The sequence below is a fragment of the Setaria italica genome, chromosome II (genome assembly GCF_000263155.2).
Source record: "Setaria italica strain Yugu1 chromosome II, Setaria_italica_v2.0, whole genome shotgun sequence".
In the NCBI taxonomy this organism is placed as follows: Eukaryota; Viridiplantae; Streptophyta; class Magnoliopsida; order Poales; family Poaceae; genus Setaria; species Setaria italica.
This window is the reverse complement of record NC_028451.1, coordinates 35689338-35711891: the sequence shown is the minus strand read 5'-3', so window position 1 is coordinate 35711891 and position 22554 is coordinate 35689338. Positions and strand designations below refer to the sequence as shown.

General features: G+C 44.8%; 1 protein-coding gene across 1 annotated transcript; it reads left to right on the top strand.

The window, feature by feature from the left end:
• The first annotated feature begins 20338 nt into the window (after positions 1-20338).
• LOC101768611 (polygalacturonase inhibitor 1) lies at positions 20339-21747 on the top strand. Its single transcript, XM_004957148.2, has one exon. The coding sequence runs from the start codon at positions 20500-20502 to the stop codon at positions 21505-21507; it is 1008 nt and encodes a 335-aa protein (XP_004957205.1). The 5' UTR covers positions 20339-20499; the 3' UTR covers positions 21508-21747.
• The last annotated feature ends 807 nt before the right edge of the window (positions 21748-22554 follow it).

The following is a 22554-nucleotide window of genomic DNA, read 5'->3' as shown; positions in this document are numbered from 1 at the left end:
ACTTTTCTTTCTTTCCTCCCTTCCTTCCTTCTTTATTTTTAATCTCTTCTCCGAACCTCCTCTGAACACCACACCATATAAATTAGTTTTAGATCCTTCCAGAGACCTTCTAGGAATTTGCTGCGTGAAAATCGAGGCAAGGACACCCCAGGCCAATCGGCCTGGCCTCTCCTTTCCTCCCCTATGGCTTCTTTCTAGTGAAGCTTCATTATCTTGTATCTTTCCAAAAATTTCATAAAGCTTGACCAAAAACGGAACAGATCTTCGTATAATAGGTTGTGTTCAAGGAAAAGTAATAAAATTGACAAATTAATGGTTCGGGTTTAGGAATTCAGTAGAAAATATGATTGTTCCAATGAAGAACTCTCATTACTGAATATTGACAGGGCTAGCATTCAGAGATGGTAAAAAAGATATGATCAATGCTTAGAATTAAAGCAAACCAAGAGAGAGCGATCCTAATTGAATTCAAAGCATAAAGTCTTGGTTACGATGGTATGAATAAATATTTTTAGGAATTGGGTAGGATAAATAAAAACTCTCAATCTGGTTAGAAGATCTTGATCAATCTTGTTTTTTGCAAAAGTTTAAAATAAACAATAAAATTTTAAGTCACCTCCAATTCAAACCTTACTCATAAAGCATAACCAAAATCAAAATACTTGATCATCATAAAGTATGGGTATTGCATAAACAAATTGATTACTAAACTCCACACTAAAATTTAAAATTCAAGACAATGCTCCTGATCCAAAGTTGCAAAGATAAAATGAAAAACCTAAGTCTTCCCAAATACTCGCACGATCCTTGAATTTTATTCATGCTTCTTCTCGCAAAGATGCTAAAGTAGCAATCTAGGCCTAAGTCTTCCCAGAAGCTTAAGAAGACTACTAGTTTATCTACTTTTGATTGAAATAAAAATACTAATTTAGACTCTCACATGACTCGACTCAACTCGACTAACTAGATCCAAAAACTCTTACGAGCGACGACCCCCCCCCCCACCACCACCACCTAAAACTTATGATGTCCTCGTCATAAATATATGGAGGACAAAAGGAAAGACGCTAGTAAACGCACTAGTGACGCTGCACACACTGCTTGCACACAGGATGGTTGCTACTTCATTCGCCCTGAGCTTCCTCATATTCCTCTCCAAGAACTTGAAGTCGTCCTCGTGACGGCGATCATTATCTTCTGCCTTTTGATCCAGAGCTTGCAAGGCTTGCATGATGTCATCGACGGCGTCAAAAAGGCAGTGGATGTTCTTCCTGCAAGCTGTGCAACACATACGATCATGCTTCTCCAGTTCTGGCCTATAATCTTCTAGATCCTTTTCTTTGCGCTTGTCTTGACGACGGTCATGTTGCTCCTTGGTTTTCTTCATCTCGTCAGCCTAATCCCAGTACGTGTTGGCATCTTTTTCATCATCACCTGCAACACCCCACGATCCGGGGCTCCTATCATCCTCCCAATCGCTATCACCTCCATAGTCGGTCGGCGTGTACTCGGGCGTCTTCTCTATGTCGATCTTGCGCTTTACCCCGAGGAGTCTTGTTGAACGCCTTGGGGGGTGACGACAACCTCCTCCTTCTTGGGCGCTTCATCTTCGCTCAAGAGGATGGTCAACTTGCGATCCGCAAGCTTTCCATATGGCACATTGCCTCCAACACTGATGCGAGCGTTATGAGCAGTCCTTGGTGGAGTTTTGGGACCCCACTCACACCTCTTGGCTTTCACGTGAAGGGTGAAGGCGGCGGCCAAGGGAGGGGGCACTTCCGATCGGCTTGGGGAGGTCAGGCCGATCGGCCTAGTCTCCTCCTTCGCCGGCTGCTGCCCCCTCTCATCTCCCGAGCTCCTGCTCATGGATGTCGCCATTGCACTTTTTTTCTTATTTGGTGGATCTAAATTGCTTGTATAGATACGAAACTCGAGCTCCAATTGGCCTCATTATATACTCTTGAAGACTTGGTCAAGGATCCACACATTTCCAAAAACTTCCTTGCCCCTTCCCGCCAAAATTCACTTCCATATTCCGTTGTTACTGAAGATGGGAAAGGGGGAACCGAATCGGAGGTGAAAACCTCCCAGGCCGATCGGCCTGAGGGTTTTTAGCCCCTCTACCTTCCAAATTTTCGTGGCATCGCGTACGTTTAAAAATATATCTAATTTTTTGAGTCTCACACAAAATTCAAAAGAAAATAACATAATTTAAGATAGATTATGTATAAGTACCTGTTTTAGTTTCATCAGGCTTGTCGTGGCCGTTCTTCCTCCATGGTATAAACGTCAACATAATTGATAGGCACGACATCAGGTTCCAAAACTACATTTAGTCGTTGTCCATTCATAATATATTGATCTCCTTTGACATCCATGATTGCTACTGCTTCGGTAGGTGACACAGAATGAACCACATATGGTTCGTCCCACTTGCTCATCATTTTTCCTTTACCGAAGAGAGTAAATCTGGAGTTGAACAATAACACTCTATCCCCTTCTTTGAATTCCTTCTTGTGAAGCCTTTTATCGAACCATCTCTTGATTCTTTCCTTCTAAATGCTTGCACTATGGTAAGCTTTAAGCCTCATCTCTTCCAATTCACTTATTTGGATCCTTCTTTTTACTCTTGCAGCATCAACATCAAGATTCATCTCTTTTATGGCCCAATAAGCTCTATGTTCAAATTCAATGGGAAGATGACATATGTTTCCATAGACGAATTGGTATGAGGCCATACCTATAGATGTTTTATGAGCTATCCTATATGGCCATAATGCTCCATCTAGTTTCTTTAACCAATCCTTCCCTCCTTTGACTACGGTCTTTTTCAATATATCTTTGAGATGCTTGTTCGAAGTTTCTGCTTGGCCATTTGTTTGAGGATGATAAGTTGTAGACACTCTATGTTGAATCCCCAATTTCTTCAAACATTTACTAAAATCTTTTCCTGTGAAATGCGATTCTCCATTGCTTATCAATATTCTGGGCACTTCATACCTAGAAAAAATATCATCATCTTGATCATGTGAATTGATTCCTCCATTGATGCCTTACGACATGGGATAGCTTCCACTCATTTAGACACATAATCAACCAAAATCAAGATGTGCTCATAGCCATTTGAATTTAAGAATGGTCCCATAAAATCTATACCCTAAACATCAAATAGATCTACTTGCAAATTACAGTTCAAAGGCATAGAATTTCTAGATGAAATATTTCTTGTTCTTTGGCATTCTCAGCAAGTAGCAATGAACCTCTTTGCATCTCCATGCATCTTTGGCCAATAAAATCCACTTGCCCATACTTTTGCTTGAGTTCTGAAGTGTGCATAATGTGCTCCATATTCTGATGAATGATATTTTCTAAGCATCGCGTCTCTTTCTGTTGGGATACGAGGTAGGCTACACTAGCGCAAATCAAAATTTCTACCGCGTATAACCAGGAAGAACTGCCGTATAAGGATCACGGGATTACCACTCGACGCACTACTGGTGCGGAAGATGTAGATATACGTCGATGCAGTGAAGACGATCACATAGTCGTACGTAGTCGATCAACGTAGTCGTACGTAGTCGATCACGTCCAGCAGCTCCTCAGCAGATCGTCCACGTGCAGCAAGATCGCCTCCGGTGCCGCGGCTCGTCGTCGGCTCGTCGTGGCTCGTCGATGGCTCATCCAAGTGCTGCAGGCGCAACACCTCCAAGGTATCCACACGTGCAGGGAGGAAGCGTCGCAAGCCGGACTGCTAGATCCGCGAGTTGCAACAGGCGAGGGCGTGGGAGGCGCGGCAGGTGTGTTTCGCCAAAAGGGTGTGAACCCTAGGGCGCCCCCACCCCTCTATTTATAGAGGTTCCTGACGGGCCTCTAGGTCCGAGGCCCATTAGTACTTCTAAACCTAATCCAACTCGGATCAGATCCGAATTGGGCTTCCAGCCCCTTAAGTGTGTGACCCTATGGGTTCGGATACATACAGACATGGCCCGAGTACTCCTACTCGGCCCAATAGTCAGTAGCGGCCTCTAGCAAGACGTGCCAACTCCTATACGTACACGAAGATCATATCAGACGAACCATCACAACATAATATACATTCTATTCCCTTTGCCTCATGATATTTGGTCTAGCTTCACGCCGACCGCTCTTTCTCGATCCTGTGATTCGGAATCCCTTTGTAGGTTAACTCTTAACCGTACGTAGCATGGCCATGCATTTTCGGATCCGATCACTCGAGGGGCCCAGAGATATCACTCTCAATCAGAGAGGGGCAAATCCCATCTTGATTGACCATGTCTCATAGCATGCTTCTTGACAAACCCGAAAGCTACCTTTATAACTACCCTATTACGGCGTAGCGTTTGATAGCCCCTAAGTAGGTCGATCCACATCTAGAATACATGCGACAATCTCAGGTCTAAGGACAAAGCGTATATGTTGTTTAAAGAGAGAACTACTTCTCGTGTTGGGTCAGTCCTAGCACATGTCTCCACATGTGTCCACATTATTAGTTCAACATCTCCATGTCCATGACTTGTGAAACATAGTCATCAACTAATACATGTGCTAGTCTAATATTCATGTGTGCCCTCACATGAACTCCGACTAGGGACAACTTTAGAATAACCATACAAGTAAAGAGTTTCACATACAATTCACATAATTGCAAATCAATTCAAGTAGCCTTTAATGGATATTCAATGAACACAATATACAAATCATGGATACAAATGGAATATCATCATCTCTATGATTGCCCTCACATGTGCTAGTCTAATATTCATGTGTGCCCTCACATGAACTCCGACTAGGGACAACTTTAGAATAACCATACAAGTAAAGAGTTTCACATACAATTCACATAATTGCAAATCAATTCAAGTAGCCTTTAATGGATATTCAATGAACACAATATACAAATCATGGATACAAATGGAATATCATCATCTCTATGATTGCCTCTAGGGCATACCTCCAACAGTCTCCCACTTGCACTAGAGTCAATCTAGAAGGTACCTAATACCCATAGCTCTTACATGCGCATCATGCTTAGCCTGCGGGAGTGGTTTTGTCAACGGATCAGAAATGTTCAGATCCGTGTGTATTTTGCATATCTTGATCTCACCTCGGTTAATGAAGTCTCGAATGAGATGAAATCGCCGCATTACGTGTTTGTTCTTCTGGTGGTTCCTTGGCTCCTTTGCTTGCGCAATTGCCCCATTGTTATCACAGTAGAGATTCAATGGGCTGGACGCATTCGGGAACACACCAAGCTCAATGAGGAAATTCCTTATCCAAACACCTTCCTTCGCGGCTTCCGAAGCCGCGATGTACTCGGCTTCTGTCGTAGAATCGGCCACCGTCTCCTGCTTGGAACTCTTCCAACTAACAACACCACCATTCAGCGTGAACACAAATCCTGATTGTGACTTTGAATCATCTCTGTCGGTTTGGAAACTAGCATCGGTGTAACCTGTTACAACGAGCTCCTCCTCACCTCCATAGACGAGGAACATATCTTTAGTCCTTCTCAAGTACTTAAGAATGTTTTTCACCGCTGTCCAGTGACTTTCACCTGGATCAGATTGGTGTCTGCTTGTCATACTTAGCGCATATGAAACATCTGGGCGAGTACTTATCATTGCATACATGATAGATCCAATAGCCGAGGCATATGGCACTCTACTCATGCGATCCCGCTCATCAGCAGTCGAAGGACACTGAGTCTTGCTGAGATGTATGCCATGTGACATAGGCAAGAACCCTTTCTTTGCCTCTTCCATGCTGAACCGTTTCAACACTTTGTCAATGTAAGTATCTTGGCTTAAACCTATAAGCCTTCTCGATCTATCTCTATAGATCTTAATGCCCAGAATATATGCCGCTTCCCCTAAGTCCTTCATCGAAAAACTATTTTTCAGTGAAGTCTTTACGGACTCAAGCATAGGAATGTTATTTCCAATCAGTAATATGTCATCCACATATAAGATTAGAAATACTACAGAGCTCCCACTAACCTTCTTGTAAACACAAGACTCTTCTTCGTTCTTGGTGAAGTCAAACCCTTTGACCACTTCATCAAAACGAATGTTCCAACTCGTAGATGCTTGCTTCAATCCATAAATGGATCTCTGAAGCTTGCATACCTTTCCAGCATTTTTCGGATCGACAAAACCCTCGGGCTGTATCATATACACGTCCTCAGCTAGGTTTCCATTCAGGAAAGCTGTCTTGACATCCATCTGCCATATCTCATAATCGAAATATGCAGCTATAGCTAGAATAATCCGAATGGACTTAAGCATCACTAAGGGCGAGAAGGTCTCGTCGTAGTCAACTCCTTGAACTTGTCGAAAACCTTTTGCGACAAGTCGTGCTTTATAGATGTGAACATTTCCATCCATGTCCTTTTTCTTCTTATAGATCCACTTGCACTCTATGGCTTTAACACCATCAGGCGGGTCAACCAAGTTCCAAACTTGATTGTCTCCCATGGACTCTATTTCGGATTGCATGGCACTCTGCCATTTTTCGGAGTCTGGGTCCATCATTGCTTCTGCATATGTCGCAGGCTCATCATTGTCCAACAATAATATTTCCCGCATTTCGCGGAGCCTTGCTGACCTTCGTGGTTGTGGCGGTGCTTCTCTTGCCATGGGTATCTCAACTTGTTCTGCTACGTTAGCATCACTCATTGATTCTTGCCCGATCGGCTCATCGTGAACTTCTTCAAGATGCACTATCTTTCCACTCTTTTCTCCTTTGAGAAACTCTTTCTCTAGGAAAACCCCGTTCCGAGCGACAAACACTTTGCCTTCTGATCGGTTGTAGAAATAATATCCCAAAGTTTCCTTTGGATATCCCACGAAAATGCACTTATCCGACTTGGGTGTGATCTTGTCCGACTGAAATCGCTTGACAAACACTTCACATCCCCAAATCTTTAGAAAAGACAAACTAGGAACCTTTCCAGTCCATATCTCATATGGTGTCTTAACTACGGATTTAGATGGTACCCTATTAAGTGTGAAAGCTGCTATTTCTAGAGCGTATCCCCAAAATAACAACGGTAGGTCCGACTGGCTCATCATTGATCGAACCATGTCTAACAAAGTTCGATTACGTCGCTCGGACACACCGTTTCTCTGAGGTGTTCCAGGCGGCGTAAGTTGTGGAACAATTCCGCAACTCTTTAGATGATTGCTAAACTCGTGGCTCAAATACTCGCCTCCACGATCATATCGTAAAGCCTTAATTTTCTTGCCACGCTGATTTTCAACTTCATTCTGAAATTCCTTGAACTTTTCAAAGGTTTCAGACTTGTGCCTCATCAAGTAGACATAGCCATATCTACTAAAATCATCAGTGAAAGTTATGAAGTATTGGAATCCTCCTCTAGCCGTCGTGCTCATTGGTCCGCATACATCACTATGTACGAGTTCCAACAAGTCTACTGCTCTCTCAGGAAATCCTGTGAAAGGCGTCTTGGTCATCTTGCCTAGCAAGCAAGCCTCACATGTCTCGTATGATTCAAAATCAAACGAAGTTAGAAGTCCATCAGAATGGAGCTTCTTCATGCGCTTATCACTTATATGACCCAAACGACAATGCCACAAGTAGGTAGGACTCAAATCATTAGGCCGAGGCCTTTTAGCACTTACATTACAGACAGGTGAACCATCAAGATTTAAGACAAATAATCCATTCACAATGGGTGCAAAAGCCATAAACATATTATTCTTAGAGATCACACAACCATTGTTTTCACTCGCAAATGAATAACCATCCTTCATCAAGCATGAAGGAGACAAAATGTTTCGACTTAAACTAGGAACAAAATAACAATTATTCAACTCCATAATAAATCCTGACGGGAGGTGGAGTTGCATCGTCCCGACGGTCAGCGCAGCAACTCTTGCATTATTACCCACGCGGAAATCAACTTCTCCTCTTTCCACGCTTCTACTTCTTATCATTCCCTGCATCGAATTGCAAATATGAGCAACCGATCCGATATCAAATACCCAAGAATTAATAATTATATCAGCGAGAAATATGTTGTCTATAACATTAATAACAAGCGTACCTGAGGTAGAAGTACTCTTACTTCCGCCATTCTTCAACGAAGCTAGGTACTGCTTGCAGTTTCTCTTCCAGTGACCAAGTTCATGACAGTAAAAGCACTCTTTGTCTGGAGCAGGTCCAGGTCCAGCTTTAACCTTGGGCGGTGGGTTTGGCTTGGACGTTCCAGCCTTGCCCTTCTTCTTCCAAGAATTGCCCTTCTTCTTAAAGCTAGGCTTGTTCTGTACAGCCATCACATGGCTGGTACTAGCGCTTTTCTTGATGTCCACCTCTGCTGTCTTGAGCATACCACACAGTTCATTCAAACCCTTCTCCGTCCCATGCATATGGTAGTTCGAGATGAAGTTACCATAGCTAGGCGGAAGAGATGAAAGAATGAAGTCAGTGGCCAACTCTTTGCCCATTGGGAAGCCCAGCTTCTCCAATCGCTGAGTGTAACCAACCATCTTGATTACATGTGGTCCTACTGCTGCGCCTTCTGCTAACTTGCACTCCAGAAAGGCTTTGGACACATTGAACCTTTCGGTCCTAGCCTGTGTCTGGAACATTTCCTTGAGCGCCACGATCATATCGTGTGCCTCATGATTTGTTTCGAACTGCATCTGCAGCTCGGGTTCCATGCAAGCAAGCATAAGGCAGCTTACCTCAAGATTAGCATCAAATGCCTTCTTGTAAGCAGCCTTAACGGCAGCAGTTGCATCATCAGCAGGTACTGGTGGTAGTGGGGTGTCTAGAACATCTTCCTTTTTCTCAGCCCTGAGAACAATTCTCAGGTTACGGATCCAATCCGAGTAATTTGTTCCATTCAACTTGTCCTTCTCAAGGACCGAACGCAAAGCAAACGGTGTAGTGCTGCTAGGTGCCATTTAATCTACAACAAAGTAATGCAAAATACACTAAGACAAACGTATCCATGATAGAGTAAATCATATTAAACTATTTTAACAGAATCTACTCCCACTAAAATCAATATCCCTCTATTGAAACTTAGTGATTCAGGATCCACAACTAACAAGTCTACTAGTGAGCTTTAGCATCACCGCTAGCAAACGAGGTAGGTCGGTAAGCAACTTTTGCTAATCATATCACATATGACTCCTGTTGTTGGGTGACATCTCTATGTCTCGGCGCCCAACCTTTATGCCCCAAGGTCCTTAACCGTTAAGATGACCTCGTTAAGTTAACCAACCCTTATGCGTGTAAGTGTCCGACACAAACCCGTCTAGTCAAGAAAAACTAGTGGCACCCTAATTTCATAGACCCACCACTAATTGTACAAGACATGGGACGGTGCAAGTTTTAGTTGGGAGGGCATACTAACTTAAACTTTGTGAGGGATCGTTCTACTTCTAACATCACAGCATGCAGAAAGTAAAACATAAACAGAATAGCATTCACACAGTTGTGACACAGTATGACCCGTTTTCATATGGTGATCTCCATCTCCATAGAACCTGTTCACCATGGTGATCTCCATCTCCATGTTCCATGTGCGCCATCCTCCTGGTGATGAGTCCTCCAAGAACTAGAGCATGCTATTACGCCTAATAGCTAGTAAAGAATCTAGTAATGAAGATTACATAGTTGCTGGATCATCACAAATTGGTACGCAGACCATTAAATACAATAAAGTGACAACACATATGGCTCCTGCCGTGTTGCTGTACGCGCGACACGCAGGTCACGAATGAGTTACACACATACATCACATACACAAGGGGGCCATACTGATCACAAGATATAAACATACAACCTGCAAAACAGAGTTAGGCGTCCTAACGTTCCAAACTTGGGAGGCTCGAAACTCCATCTTCCAAGCCGAATTTGGGAAATCTAATTTCGCCAAAAACGGCGAAGCGGTTGAAATTCATGTGTAACTTTTTCTGTAGATCAATTTTCATATAAAAATCGCCCCGATCCGAGATCGTACCGAAAAGTTAAGCATACGCATACGGCAAAAATCCCGACCCCGGCAGTAGATCTCATCTACTATTGCACATCTAATGCACCTGGCGTATGACCCTGGATCTCGATTCGACCAATCATATTGATTTTCGCTCACTGCAACTGGATTTACATGTATCACTTAACTCCGATGGCGGAAACCGACCGGTAGGAGTATGTCATTACACTACCATTGCAGCAAGGGCATGAAACCAGGACATAGATCAAACAGAAAACTCGCATATCTCCATATGCACACATCCCGAATCCAAAACTAAGCAGCTACGGCTCTTGATACCACTGTTGGAATACAAGGAGGCTACACTAGCGCAAATGAAAATTTCTACCGCGTATAACCAGGAAGAACTGCCGTATAAGGATCACGGGATTACCACTCGACGCACTACTGGTGCGGAAGATGTAGATATGCGTCGATGCAGTGAAGACGATCACGTAGTCGTACGTAGTCGATCAACGTAGTCGTACGTAGTCGATCACGTCCAGCAGCTCCTCAGCAGATCGTCCACGTGCAGCAAGATCGCCTCCGGTGCCGCGGCTCGTCGTCGGCTCGTCGTGGCTCGTCGATGGCTCATCCAAGTGCTGCAGGCGCAACACCTCCAAGGTATCCACACGTGCAGGGAGGAAGCGTCGCAAGCCGGACTGCTAGATCCGCGAGTTGCAACAGGCGAGGGCGTGGGAGGCGCGGCAGGTGTGTTTCGCCAAAAGGGTGTGAACCCTAGGGCGCCCCCACCCCTCTATTTATAGAGGTTCCTGACGGGCCTCTAGGTCCGAGGCCCATTAGTACTTCTAAACCTAATCCAACTCGGATCAGATCCGAATTGGGCTTCCAGCCCCTTAAGTGTGTGACCCTATGGGTTCGGATACATACAGACATGGCCCGAGTACTCCTACTCGGCCCAATAGTCAGTAGCGGCCTCTAGCAAGACGTGCCAACTCCTATACGTACACGAAGATCATATCAGACGAACCATCACAACATAATATACATTCTATTCCCTTTGCCTCATGATATTTGGTCTAGCTTCACGCCGACCGCTCTTTCTCGATCCTGTGATTCGGAATCCCTTTGTAGGTTAACTCTTAACCGTACGTAGCATGGCCATGCATTTTCGGATCCGATCACTCGAGGGGCCCAGAGATATCACTCTCAATCAGAGAGGGGCAAATCCCATCTTGATTGACCATGTCTCATAGCATGCTTCTTGACAAACCCGAAAGCTACCTTTATAACTACCCTGTTACGGCGTAGCGTTTGATAGCCCCTAAGTAGGTCGATCCACATCTAGAATACATGCGACAATCTCAGGTCTAAGGACAAAGCGTATATGTTGTTTAAAGAGAGAACTACTTCTCGTGTTGGGTCAGTCCTAGCACATGTCTCCACATGTGTCCACATTATTAGTTCAACATCTCCATGTCCATGACTTGTGAAACATAGTCATCAACTAATACATGTGCTAGTCTAATATTCATGTGTGCCCTCACATGAACTCCGACTAGGGACAACTTTAGAATAACCATACAAGTAAAGAGTTTCACATACAATTCACATAATTGCAAATCAATTCAAGTAGCCTTTAATGGATATTCAATGAACACAATATACAAATCATGGATACAAATGGAATATCATCATCTCTATGATTGCCTCTAGGGCATACCTCCAACACTTTCTTCTCTAGGAATGCATCTTCTCAACACTTCGTCTACTCCATACCTATATAGAAAAGGAGTAGACCAATAGCATTTCTTACTTTCAGCAATAACTTTTCTTCTTTTCATTACTATCCAAGTGATACAAAGGCGCCCTTTTGATTGCTCTTATGATGTCATGCATCCAATCATCCTTGTCAAGTATTATGTATAAATGGTTATCTCTCATTCGGTCTTCAATCAGCTCCTTCCCATCATATTGTTGGTACATCCTTGATAAGTGGTCAGCTACCAAATTTTCTGACCCCTTTTTATCTCTAATTTCCATATCAAACTCTTGTAGTAACCATATCCAACGAATCAGATGTGGTTTAGAATCTTTCTTGGATAAAAGATATTTAATTGCAGCATGGTCGGTGTACACAATCACTTTAGAATTCACAATATATTATCTGAATTTTTCAAAAGCAAATACTACATCAAGCGATTCCTTCTCTGTAGTTGCATAATTCATTTGAGCCTCATTTAAAGTCTTGCTAGCATAGTAAATTATGTGTACCTTTCCTTCTTTTCTTTGTCCAAGGGCTGCTCCAACAGCGTAATCACTCACATCACACATTATCTCAAAAGGTAGATTCCAATCCGAAGGTTGAATGATGGGTGCGCTGATAAGTGATTGATTTAAAGTTCCGAAAGCATGGAGGCAGTCTTCATTAAATTTAAAGCCCACGTCTTTCTGCAGAAGTTGTGTTAATGGTTTTGTTATCTTCAAGAAATCCTAAATAAATCTTCTGTAGAATCCGACGTGTTCGAGAAAGCTTCTCAATGACTTGATATCTATTGGAGGAGGTAACTTTTCCACAGTTTCAATCTTCGTTTTATCAACTTGTATCCCCCTTTCTAAGATGACATGCACTAGCACTATTCCTTGCTTCACCATAAAGTGGCACTTCTCCTAGTTTAGGACTATATCAACTTCTCCACATCGTTAAGAACTTTATCAAGATTCTCCAAGCAATTATCAAAACTAGTGCCGTGTACAGAGAAGTCATCCATAAATACCTCCATAATGTTTTCAATAAAATCCGAGAATATAGCCATCATGCAGCGTTGAAATGATGCCGGCTCATTGTATAGACCAAAAGGTATTCTTCTATAAGCGAAAGTTCCATAGAGACAGGTGAACATGATCTTATTTTGATCATACGGATGTATAGGAATTTGAAAGAACCTGGAATATCCATCAAGATAGCAAAAGTGAGAATGTTTTACTAACCTTTCAAACATTTCATCAATGAAAGGTAAAGGGAAGTGATCCTTCCTAGTTGCCTTGTTCAACTTCCAATAGTCAATACACATCCTCCATCCCGTCACTGTCCTCTGGGGAATTAGCTCATTCTTATCATTTGTCACAACGGTTAATCCTTCTTTATTTGGCATGCAATGCACTAGGCTCACCCATTCACTATGTGGTACTGGATAGATTATTCCATCATTAAGCAATTTGATCACCTCCTTCTTTACTACATCACGCATAACATGGCTCAATCTTCTCTGCTTCTCCATAACTAGTTTGTATTGATCTTCTAATTGTATACGATGAGTGTAGAAGGCTGGACTGATTCCTTTCAATTCTTTGATCGTATATTCAATCACTTTCTGATGCTTTCTTAATAAAAATTCAGCAGCTTCTCAGTTTCTTGCTTGCTCAACTCGTCGCTAACAATGACTGGATACGTCTTATTGTTCCCCAAATATTTATATTTTAATCCCTTGGGTAATGTCTTCTACTCAACATTTGGTGCTTCAGGCTCTTGCTACTCTAAATCTCCAATGTCTTCAAATTTTTTTCTTCTAAAGTTCCACATTGCGGTGATAATGCTTCAATTGCTTCTCCCAGTTCATTATCCTAACCATCCTTGTTGTTTTCCATCGCTCTTAGTAGAGAATCCCTAAAAGTTTTAGCAAAACATACACTTTCTACTTCCTCGTTATGAGGAAGTAGAGGCAAGATTTGTCAAGAAGCAGGTAGAAAATTATAAGTGTAGTTGGCACCATCAAGATTAATCGTTACTTTGCCCTTCCCAGCATCAAGCACAACATTAACCAACTCAAGTAAAGGTCTACCATGGATAATATCATCATGTTCCTCATGGCAACCATCAATAACAAAGAAGTCGGTTGGTATTAGTTTTCACGAGATAGCAACATCTAGATTTCTAAGCACACCTAGAGGTTTGATTGTTCTACCATCTCCTATGATAAAATTTACCGGGGTTGGAGCAAGCTGTAAAGTTTTACTATAAAGCTCAGGACAAAGTTTCGAAGACATAACACTAACATGTGCTCTGATGTCGCAAAACGCTTTGTATATGATCTTCCTATTAATCATGCAATTGATATGTGGTGTAAGCAAAGATTCTCCTTAATCTTGATCAGCCCCAATCGTGTATACTTTTCCCAGTCTAGCAAATGGTGAGGTCTCCAGCTTCACTCCCATGATTCTCTTCACTTCGGTGACATAGTATGGGTCTACTTATTATTCAGAGTTTTTGAATTATCTCTCCAGTTATCTCCTTATCAAGCACATAGCCAGTGTTTCTCTCCGGTGGAAAATCTATTTCAATAGCTCTAGCCTAGCCTTTTTTATTTGGATATGGTCTATGCTTATCAAATATTTCACTGAAGTCAATAGGAATACAATCCATTTGTTCAAACTCCCGCAAGGGCTTTGCATTCGCCACGCTTCGATCTTCTGATGTTTCTTGTTTGTCATATTTGACGCACCGAGTAGGTTCCTCTTTTATGTGTGTCGGTTCTTCTTCTTTTTGCACCACAAGTTCTTCTTTTGCATCATCATGGAGTTCTTTTATAAAAATCCCAGCAAGCTTATGTTCTTGATTTTCTTCCTCCTGCGCTCCAGGTTGATAACTATCCCATTCTCTGTTTATGGCTGCTCCTTTCCTGATCTTCTGTAACAATTGAGCTGCCTCCTTAAGTGTTTTCTCCATAAGATCTCTTTCTGTGCACATGTGAACAAACTCCCGGCATTTTTGAGTTAGTGAAAAATAGAATGTATGCAACAACACATCACCTGAGAATACAAGCTTAGGTCCTTGTTCAAGTAGTCTATTAAATCTATTCCAAGCTTGATCTATTCCTTCATCATCTTCTTACACGAACATGATCACTTCCTTCCGAACGTTTCGAACTTTGCTCACAGAGAAAAATCTTCCACATAACTTTTTCCTTAACATCTCCCAATTCCCCTTCGCATCAAAAAAAAAGCTTCTGCATACCATCGTTTTGCTTTACCTGCAACTGAAAACGGGAACACATTCTACCTAAACCAAGCTGGTGGAATTCTTTCTTGTTGCAGTGTGTTGCAAAGCGTCGTGAATCGCTCAATGTGTCTGTTTGGATTATCAATCTCTACTCCTTGGAAAGGACTGCTCTTAACCATGTCGATTATTCCTTTATTCGGATCGTACTCCTTAGCTGCAAGCCCTGAATTGGATTTCTGCATGTCGAATCGATTGGTTAATGGAATTGCATAGTCCCTCAGTGACTTTTCTCCTTCCTCCTTGTAGTGATTGATCAAATCCATCTAGACACTAAAAACAAAAACAAAGATTTTCTTTTCTAGAGAAAAAGTTAGATATTAGAGGTTAACAAAAATTAAGTCGAAGTTAAATGTAGCAAAACTGACTTGTTCCCCGGCAATGGCGCCAGAAAAGCTTGTTGAGAGCAGTTAGCACACCAAATTATGAATCGCAAGTGCACGGATCGGTTGTAGCTTTTCCCTTAAAGATTCCCCCAAGGTTTATCAATCCACGGAACAAGGGATTTGCACGCTTAACTAAGCACTAATTGATGTAACCGAAAGTTCTTTGAATAGGATATGATTATGCTAACAAAAGAACTAAGCAATCTAGATTAAGATGAATAGAGAGTAAAGGTTGTGAACAAGATAGATTAAACGCTTGTCCTAGTGATCTAGAATCACTTGTAGATGCAATCGTCATGCATGAACGAATTAGATCTAGGTGTTATCGTGAGTGGTTGTGAACCATGCCCAACACTTTCCCACCCAGAATAATGTCACTACACAGGGATACTCAACTATCAAAACATAAGAACACATCAAGATAATCATTCTAGGTAAGCAAATAAGCAACCCAAAGTAGTATTGGCCAACCTTTTCATGAAAGAGCATCATCAAGATAAGATTGATAACAAAATAGATCTCAACCAAAGGTTTGGCGATTACAAATCAAGATCTCCATACAACCCCGAGGACAAACAGAGGTATTACCCCATGATTTTACACATGTTGACGAATTTTGGGGTAAAGACGCCATGTAGATCAACTGGACCGAAGATGATGACGAACGGGGGCAGGGAAGACCTAGACTGATCGGCCCGGGCACCTCTGAGCCGATCGGCTCAGGGGGTTTCCTCCTCCCCTAATGCTCCTCTTCGCATGGCCTCCTTTGGATCCAATCTTCTCTCCGTTTTTCCTACTTGTAGCGGTAGTGGATGGTGTTTGCGTGGTGATTTCCTCTTCTCTCCAACTCTTCTTCCTTGAAGTCCATGAGGGGTATTTATAGTCTCCAATAGGCGGTGGCTCTGGGTCAATGTCGGTGAAAAAATTCTAGAGATCATCGTAGAATTCATGCTGAAGAAATTGAAGGTCAAACGGGCCCTTGAATGGGCCAGGCTGATCGGCCCAAAGGGTCCCAGGCCGATTGGCATGGGCCCTTCCTGGTCCTTCTGGTTCTCTCCTTCCTCGTGTTAGCTTCCCTTGATGACCCATGTCCAAATATGTATTAAGATCTTTATACAAACCTCCTTGATTATGTCATATTTTCTGCCAAAATACAACACATGCAAAAATAGGGTTATTTCAGGTGCCAAGTGGCGGGTTAGTATAAGAATAAGCATGAAAACACTAGTTAAATAGCACAAAAAGTGTCAATAATGAGTGTCAACAGCTACCCACCGCTAATGCCTATGTACGTGCTTGAGGGGAAAAAACGTGTGGATCTGGTCTGGCGCGGGCGCTCCTATACATCGCACAGAAGGTGTGAATCTTTACCTCACATAGCCCATCAGGGCCACGATGGAGGGTGGACCTTTCTTCTTCCTCTTGATGCTGCTTTTCTCCATAGGCAGAGCAAAGTCCCATTCCTTCCTCGTTCATCTTCGGCCACAAGCCCCTGCCTCATTCACTGTCCCACCCGGATTCGACGTCGCTGCCGTCGCCGGAGCCACCGGCCACAACCAGCACCTCCCCTAGCCTCAAGAGAACATGATGCCCCCTCCAACCCTTCCCAACCGGACTGCACCACCACCGCGGCAGGCAGCACCCTCACCGCCCCGACATCCCACCCCCACACCGCCACCACCGCCTAGCTGGCGGCCTCCCCAAGCCATGATTTTAATCCCGACACACCTAAACCTCCCAAATAATAAACCCTAACCCAAACCCCAACCTGTAACCTGAACCTTGTAGGAATAGCTCTGATCTCGTCGAACTTTGTCTGCCTGAATGCAAAGCAGTGGAATGACAGTCGGAAGGAGCGGCGGCAGCGTGACGACGAGCAAGAGTATCTGCACCGCATGTTGATGATAGGTGGAGGAGAAGGCTCAGCAGCAGTCAAATTTAACTGCTAAGATGAATCTTAAAGTGAAAGTTATCTAGCATTCCCACCATCCCGAAGATGCATAGGATTTCAAGTCTGGCACCTCCATCTCATGTTCAAAACGATAGGGTAATCTGGCCCATGACCGATTTCCGCACGGGCTTCTTGCCTAGGTGAAAGGCTGGGATGGCCCCATGGCCTGTGGGGAGGTTTCTGTACTAGCCTAACTCGATGCTTCTGCCTAGCCTAAATCCTGTCCATCCTGTACTGATCCCGGTGGATGCGATTTGCTCATAGCATGGCAGCCCCTAGTAGCACTGGATATTGTTGTCCGTTGTCGTCCCCTTCTCCTCTGCTGAACATTGACAGATCAATCGTGCATGTACACAAATGTAAAGTAGTGGTACAAAACCAAGGATGAAATTGACATACGTAGGTACATGGTCCAACATTCAGAGATGGGAGTGAATTCATGGTCCAACAGAAGTTACTCTCTCTCTCTCTCTCTATCTCTCTCTCATAGCCGGGCGTTCTCACTATGATTTTTGCGCCGCCTTGCCCTACCCCTCACGTGATTCCCCTCTTCACGATGACGCCGACTCCCGCTGCTTCCACCGCACCTAGCCAGTGACCATCCATGACTCTCTCCCTCTCCTCCCCCCTCTCCCGCTCGCATTCAGCTCCACCCAACCTTTCCCCCGAACCCTAACCATGTCTTTGTGTTCTTGATTTTGATAGGATTCTCGGTGCAAGGCAGGACCGAGGGCGAAGACGACCTGCATCTGTCGGATCGGAAAGGAGACTCCCGCTGCTTCGGCTGTATCTCGCTGGTCACCATCCACCCCTCTCCCTCTCCCGCATGTTTGATTTGCAATTGTCATTTTTCAGTTCTGTTTTATCCTATAAAAAAAACTTTGTCAAATCGTCCAGCCTGGGAAATATACAGTTTCTTTTAATTTCCGCAAACTGGTTTTAATTTCCATTGATGTGATGTATCTGTTTGCCTAGAATTTTCAAACAGCTTAATGTTTGCACGCATCACTTCAAGATTATATGTGTTTAAGTGCCTTCATTTTTATTTGCACGAGTATATGATGTCATGATTTTTATGTTACATCGATAATCCTTTCATGTTTCCTCTAGTGCTTTCCATTGTAATCAATTTCTTTTAAACAAAATGATATTCGGCATAGTTGCAATCAGAGGCAAATATCATGGGATTAGTCGAGACCCTTGATGCCTAAAAATAATGGAAATGCATTGATAACGTGGTGGTAAGTCAACTAGTTGTGGACTTGTACTGCCGGTTGCTCGAAACCCTGGTTTAAGAGATATACATTCTTAATCGTGATTACGTCTATATATCCTCGAACTCAAGCCCTTATGATTGCATTGTCCTGTGGGACATCTCTTCCAATAGGTTGAATTTTGTATGCTAAACATATTAATAATATAATATTGTGCAGAACTTTCATACTCCTTCTGTTTGGTGGTTTATATTTGTCGAGAAAGAGCTCTAGCTTCTCCCCTACTGGTTGACATTACTAATGCATTCAAATGGTGCGCATGAAAGGGCATCCAACACATTAGTAGCTCATGATAAAGCTAGAAAATCCGTGGTGGTTGTATCGAACAAGAGAAATGGAGAAGGTGATGCGTACTGTAGCGACTAGGTTATAGTCAAGAGCAGGAATCACCCAGGATCATAAAGAAAATAACACTGGTGATATCTTCATCTAACTTTGTGAGGGGGCGAGAGGATGGGTTTTTCTGACAAGAGAGTCAAATACTACTGTTCTTGCTGTATATGATGGATTCTATTTAGTGCGTACTAATTTCAACAGTATCTGCGAGACTAGAGAATTGTTGGAAGATGAAGTTAACTTGACTCGTTCGCGCACGTTCATGCTGACTCCACTATCTCAGACCACTAGCAAATTAACAGACACTTATAATACTGTAGAGTCAGTTGAGTCCTATCTAATGTTTGATCCGGCAGTTATGGTACCTAATTCAAGTAACTATTAAGTTGTTGCTCCTTTGAGAAGACGAACAGTGGAGAGAATAAATTGACTAGTGCACCTGTTTTTTCTTTATGGGAGGTGTTTTTTCTTTATGGGAGGTAGGACAATGGAATGTCTTGCAGGATTGTCGGTATTTATTATATACTAATATTTTTCTTTATTTTTTTACCCTCACCAATATTATTGCTCAATAAAAAATTTTACGCACACCAACTTTTTTTTTTGCATTCACCAACTTTTTTTTACTTAAAAATATGTTGAGATAGTTTATCTAAAATGTTGATTTTTAAAAATATAACAAAACATAATCATATTGCATCTCATTTCTTTGTAATAGTAATTCCAGCAAAGATCACGGTTAATCGGATTTTAAATTGGATGCAGGATTTAAGAGAAAAAAGATCATTCAAAGATTAGAGTTTGCTTAGATTTTCATCCTCCTCCCTCCACTCACGTCGTGACACATGTCCTCATCATGTGCTATTGGCTCCTCCATGGGGGTGCGGCTGCCGATCCAATTATTATCCAGATACAATATCAACGTAGTGTTGCACGAATCTCAAACGGTGCAAGGTGGGTAAGAAAAATAAATAGGATTTCCATGGTGTTCTGGGCCTGTAGGTAAGCCGCGGCGCCTACAGAAAGAAGAAGCCCACAGCGCTGCCACGGCCCGCGTCGTCTCTTGTTCGTCCGGCCCGTGTGCCCGAGTCCTGCGCAGACACTGCCATCCGTGTTCATCACGCGCCTCTGCCACTCGTACTCGGTACTCGTCACCGGCTGCCCAAGCCAGTTTCGACAATTATTGGGTTCCGTTAGTACGAAGACCATGAACAGAAAGTGTTGAAGCTTTTGAACTACCTGTACCCTTCAGGTCGTCAGGTGCGTGCTCACGGCTCCGCTCAGGCATCTTTTTGTGCAGCCATGCACGGTTTCACACAATCACATGGCAATGAACAAGAGAGGGAGAAGGCCGCGTGCTACGATCTTGGTGCGAAATCACGCGCCATGCATGCTGCTAGCTGCTCCAATCCAAGCACAGCGCCGCCTCCGCTCGAGCTCTGCTGTAGTGCCATATATCACGCTCGCCACGGGTTGCGCAACGGCGGGCAGAGCGGATCAAGGCCAAGGCAATGTCGCCGCGCATGTCGCTTCCCCTGCTCATCCTCCTCCTGCTGTCGGGCTACACCGCCCCCTCCCACGCCGTGATGGCCTGCCACCCCGCCGATCGCGCGGCGCTGCTGCGGGTCAGGGCGCAGCTGGGCGACCCGGCCCGGCTCTCCGCGTGGCGGCCCTCCGCCGCCAACTGCTGCGCGTGGGACCCCGCCGTGGTCTGCGGTGCGGCGGGCCGCGTCGTGTCGCTGTCCCTCTGCTCCCTCTCCGACGTCTCGGCGCGCGTGCCGCCAGCGCTCGGCGACCTCGCGGCACTCGAGATCCTCCAGGTCGTCTCCGTCCCGGGCATGTCGGGCCCCGTCCCGGCGTCCTTCGCCAACCTCACGCGCCTCCGCGACCTCGACATCAACGGCACCTCCATCTCCGGTCCCGTCCCGGCCACCCTCCTCGCCGGCGCCGCCAACCTCAGCACGCTCGCCATCGCCAACAGCAAGCTCGCGGGGCCCATCCCGGCGTCCCTCGCCGCGCTACCCAACCTCAGGTACCTGGACCTCAGCGGCAACCTGCTCACCGGCGCCATCCCGCCGGGGCTCCTGCACGGGAGCTTCCGGTTCCTGCTCCTCTCCAACAACCGGCTCACGGGGGAGGTACCCAGCGGCTACGGCGACGGCATTGACACCATCGACCTCTCGCGCAACCAGCTCACCGGCGACCCGTCGCCGTTCCTGTCCGGCATCACGAAGCCGGCGGCCAAGATCGACCTGTCGTGGAACGGGCTGGAGTTCGACATGACGGGGGTCAGGTTCCCGCACCACCTCCGGTTCCTGGACCTGAGCCACAACAGGATCACGGGTAGGGTGGCCAAGTCGCTCATGGACGTGAGGCTGGAGCACTTCGACGTCAGCTACAACGAACTCTGCGGCGAGATCCCCGCGGGGAGGTTCATGTCGGGGCACGGGGCCGAGTGCTACGCGCACAACAAGTGCCTGTGCGGCACGCCGCTGCCTCCCTGCAATACGAGTATGTAGGGGTGATAGTTCGTAGTTCAGCTTTCTGCACGGATGATCATAGTCATAGCAGTGATCATCTACGTCTTTCTCTCTTTTCCTTCGCGACGAAGTGACCGTCGTTATCTCTGAATCATGAATTCCTAGTTTCCTACAGCGATCAGTTGGAAAGATCATCACGAGCGGCTTGGGGTGTGTGGAGTGGCATACTACCTTTGGCTGAAAGTGAAAGTGAAACTGCTGTCAGCTAGTACCTCCAGTTTTTTTTTTTTTTTGAAAAGGAGAAACCTCCAGGTTTTTCGTCAGTGGAATCCACTGTTTGTTACCGACTGACATTTTGACCGAAGAAATTGGTCGCACATCTTTCCCTGGATGGGCTTTTATTACTTGCTGGCTGCAACGGACCAACGATAACCCAATAAGTGGGCTTTCTCTCATTTTGAGTATACGATCCGGTCCATGGGCTTTTCTGCGGTATACAAGATGGGCCTATAGCTCAAAGCGCACTACGACGTAGTCCAGAAAAAATTCAAACAGACGAGAAATCTAGCGATGCATCCTCTAAAAGAAATCAAATAAACATGTACATTATTTTAAGTTCCGTCTTTATCCCAAATAATAAAAAACACAAGGAAAAATAGGCGCCTCTCTCTCTCTCTCTGTCAAGAAAAGGGAGGGGAAAAATAAAATAAAGAGAGGTCATCAAGGCAGCAACACGGCAGCACGCTTCTGGCTTCCCCTGAGTTGCCCCTCCCCTGCATCGCGTCGTGGCGACCAAGGGATCATTGGAGCCTTGACCCCGCGCGCGTGTGTGCACGCGCGACGCGTCTGCCTGCCCGGCTGGCGTCTCCCGTTCTCCCTCCCTCTCCTGTTTGAACACGGACGGGCACGGGTCTGAAGTCTGAACCCGGCAAACGGGGCGCGGGAGCGGGGCAGGCGGGGCACGAGCGCTGCTGCAGGGCTTGGCACGAGGCTGTCGGCCAGCGCGCGCACCCGCGGGCCGCGGCCGGCAGACACCACCAACGCCGCTGCTGCCGTGCTGCGCCCACTCGCCGTACTCCCTTGTCT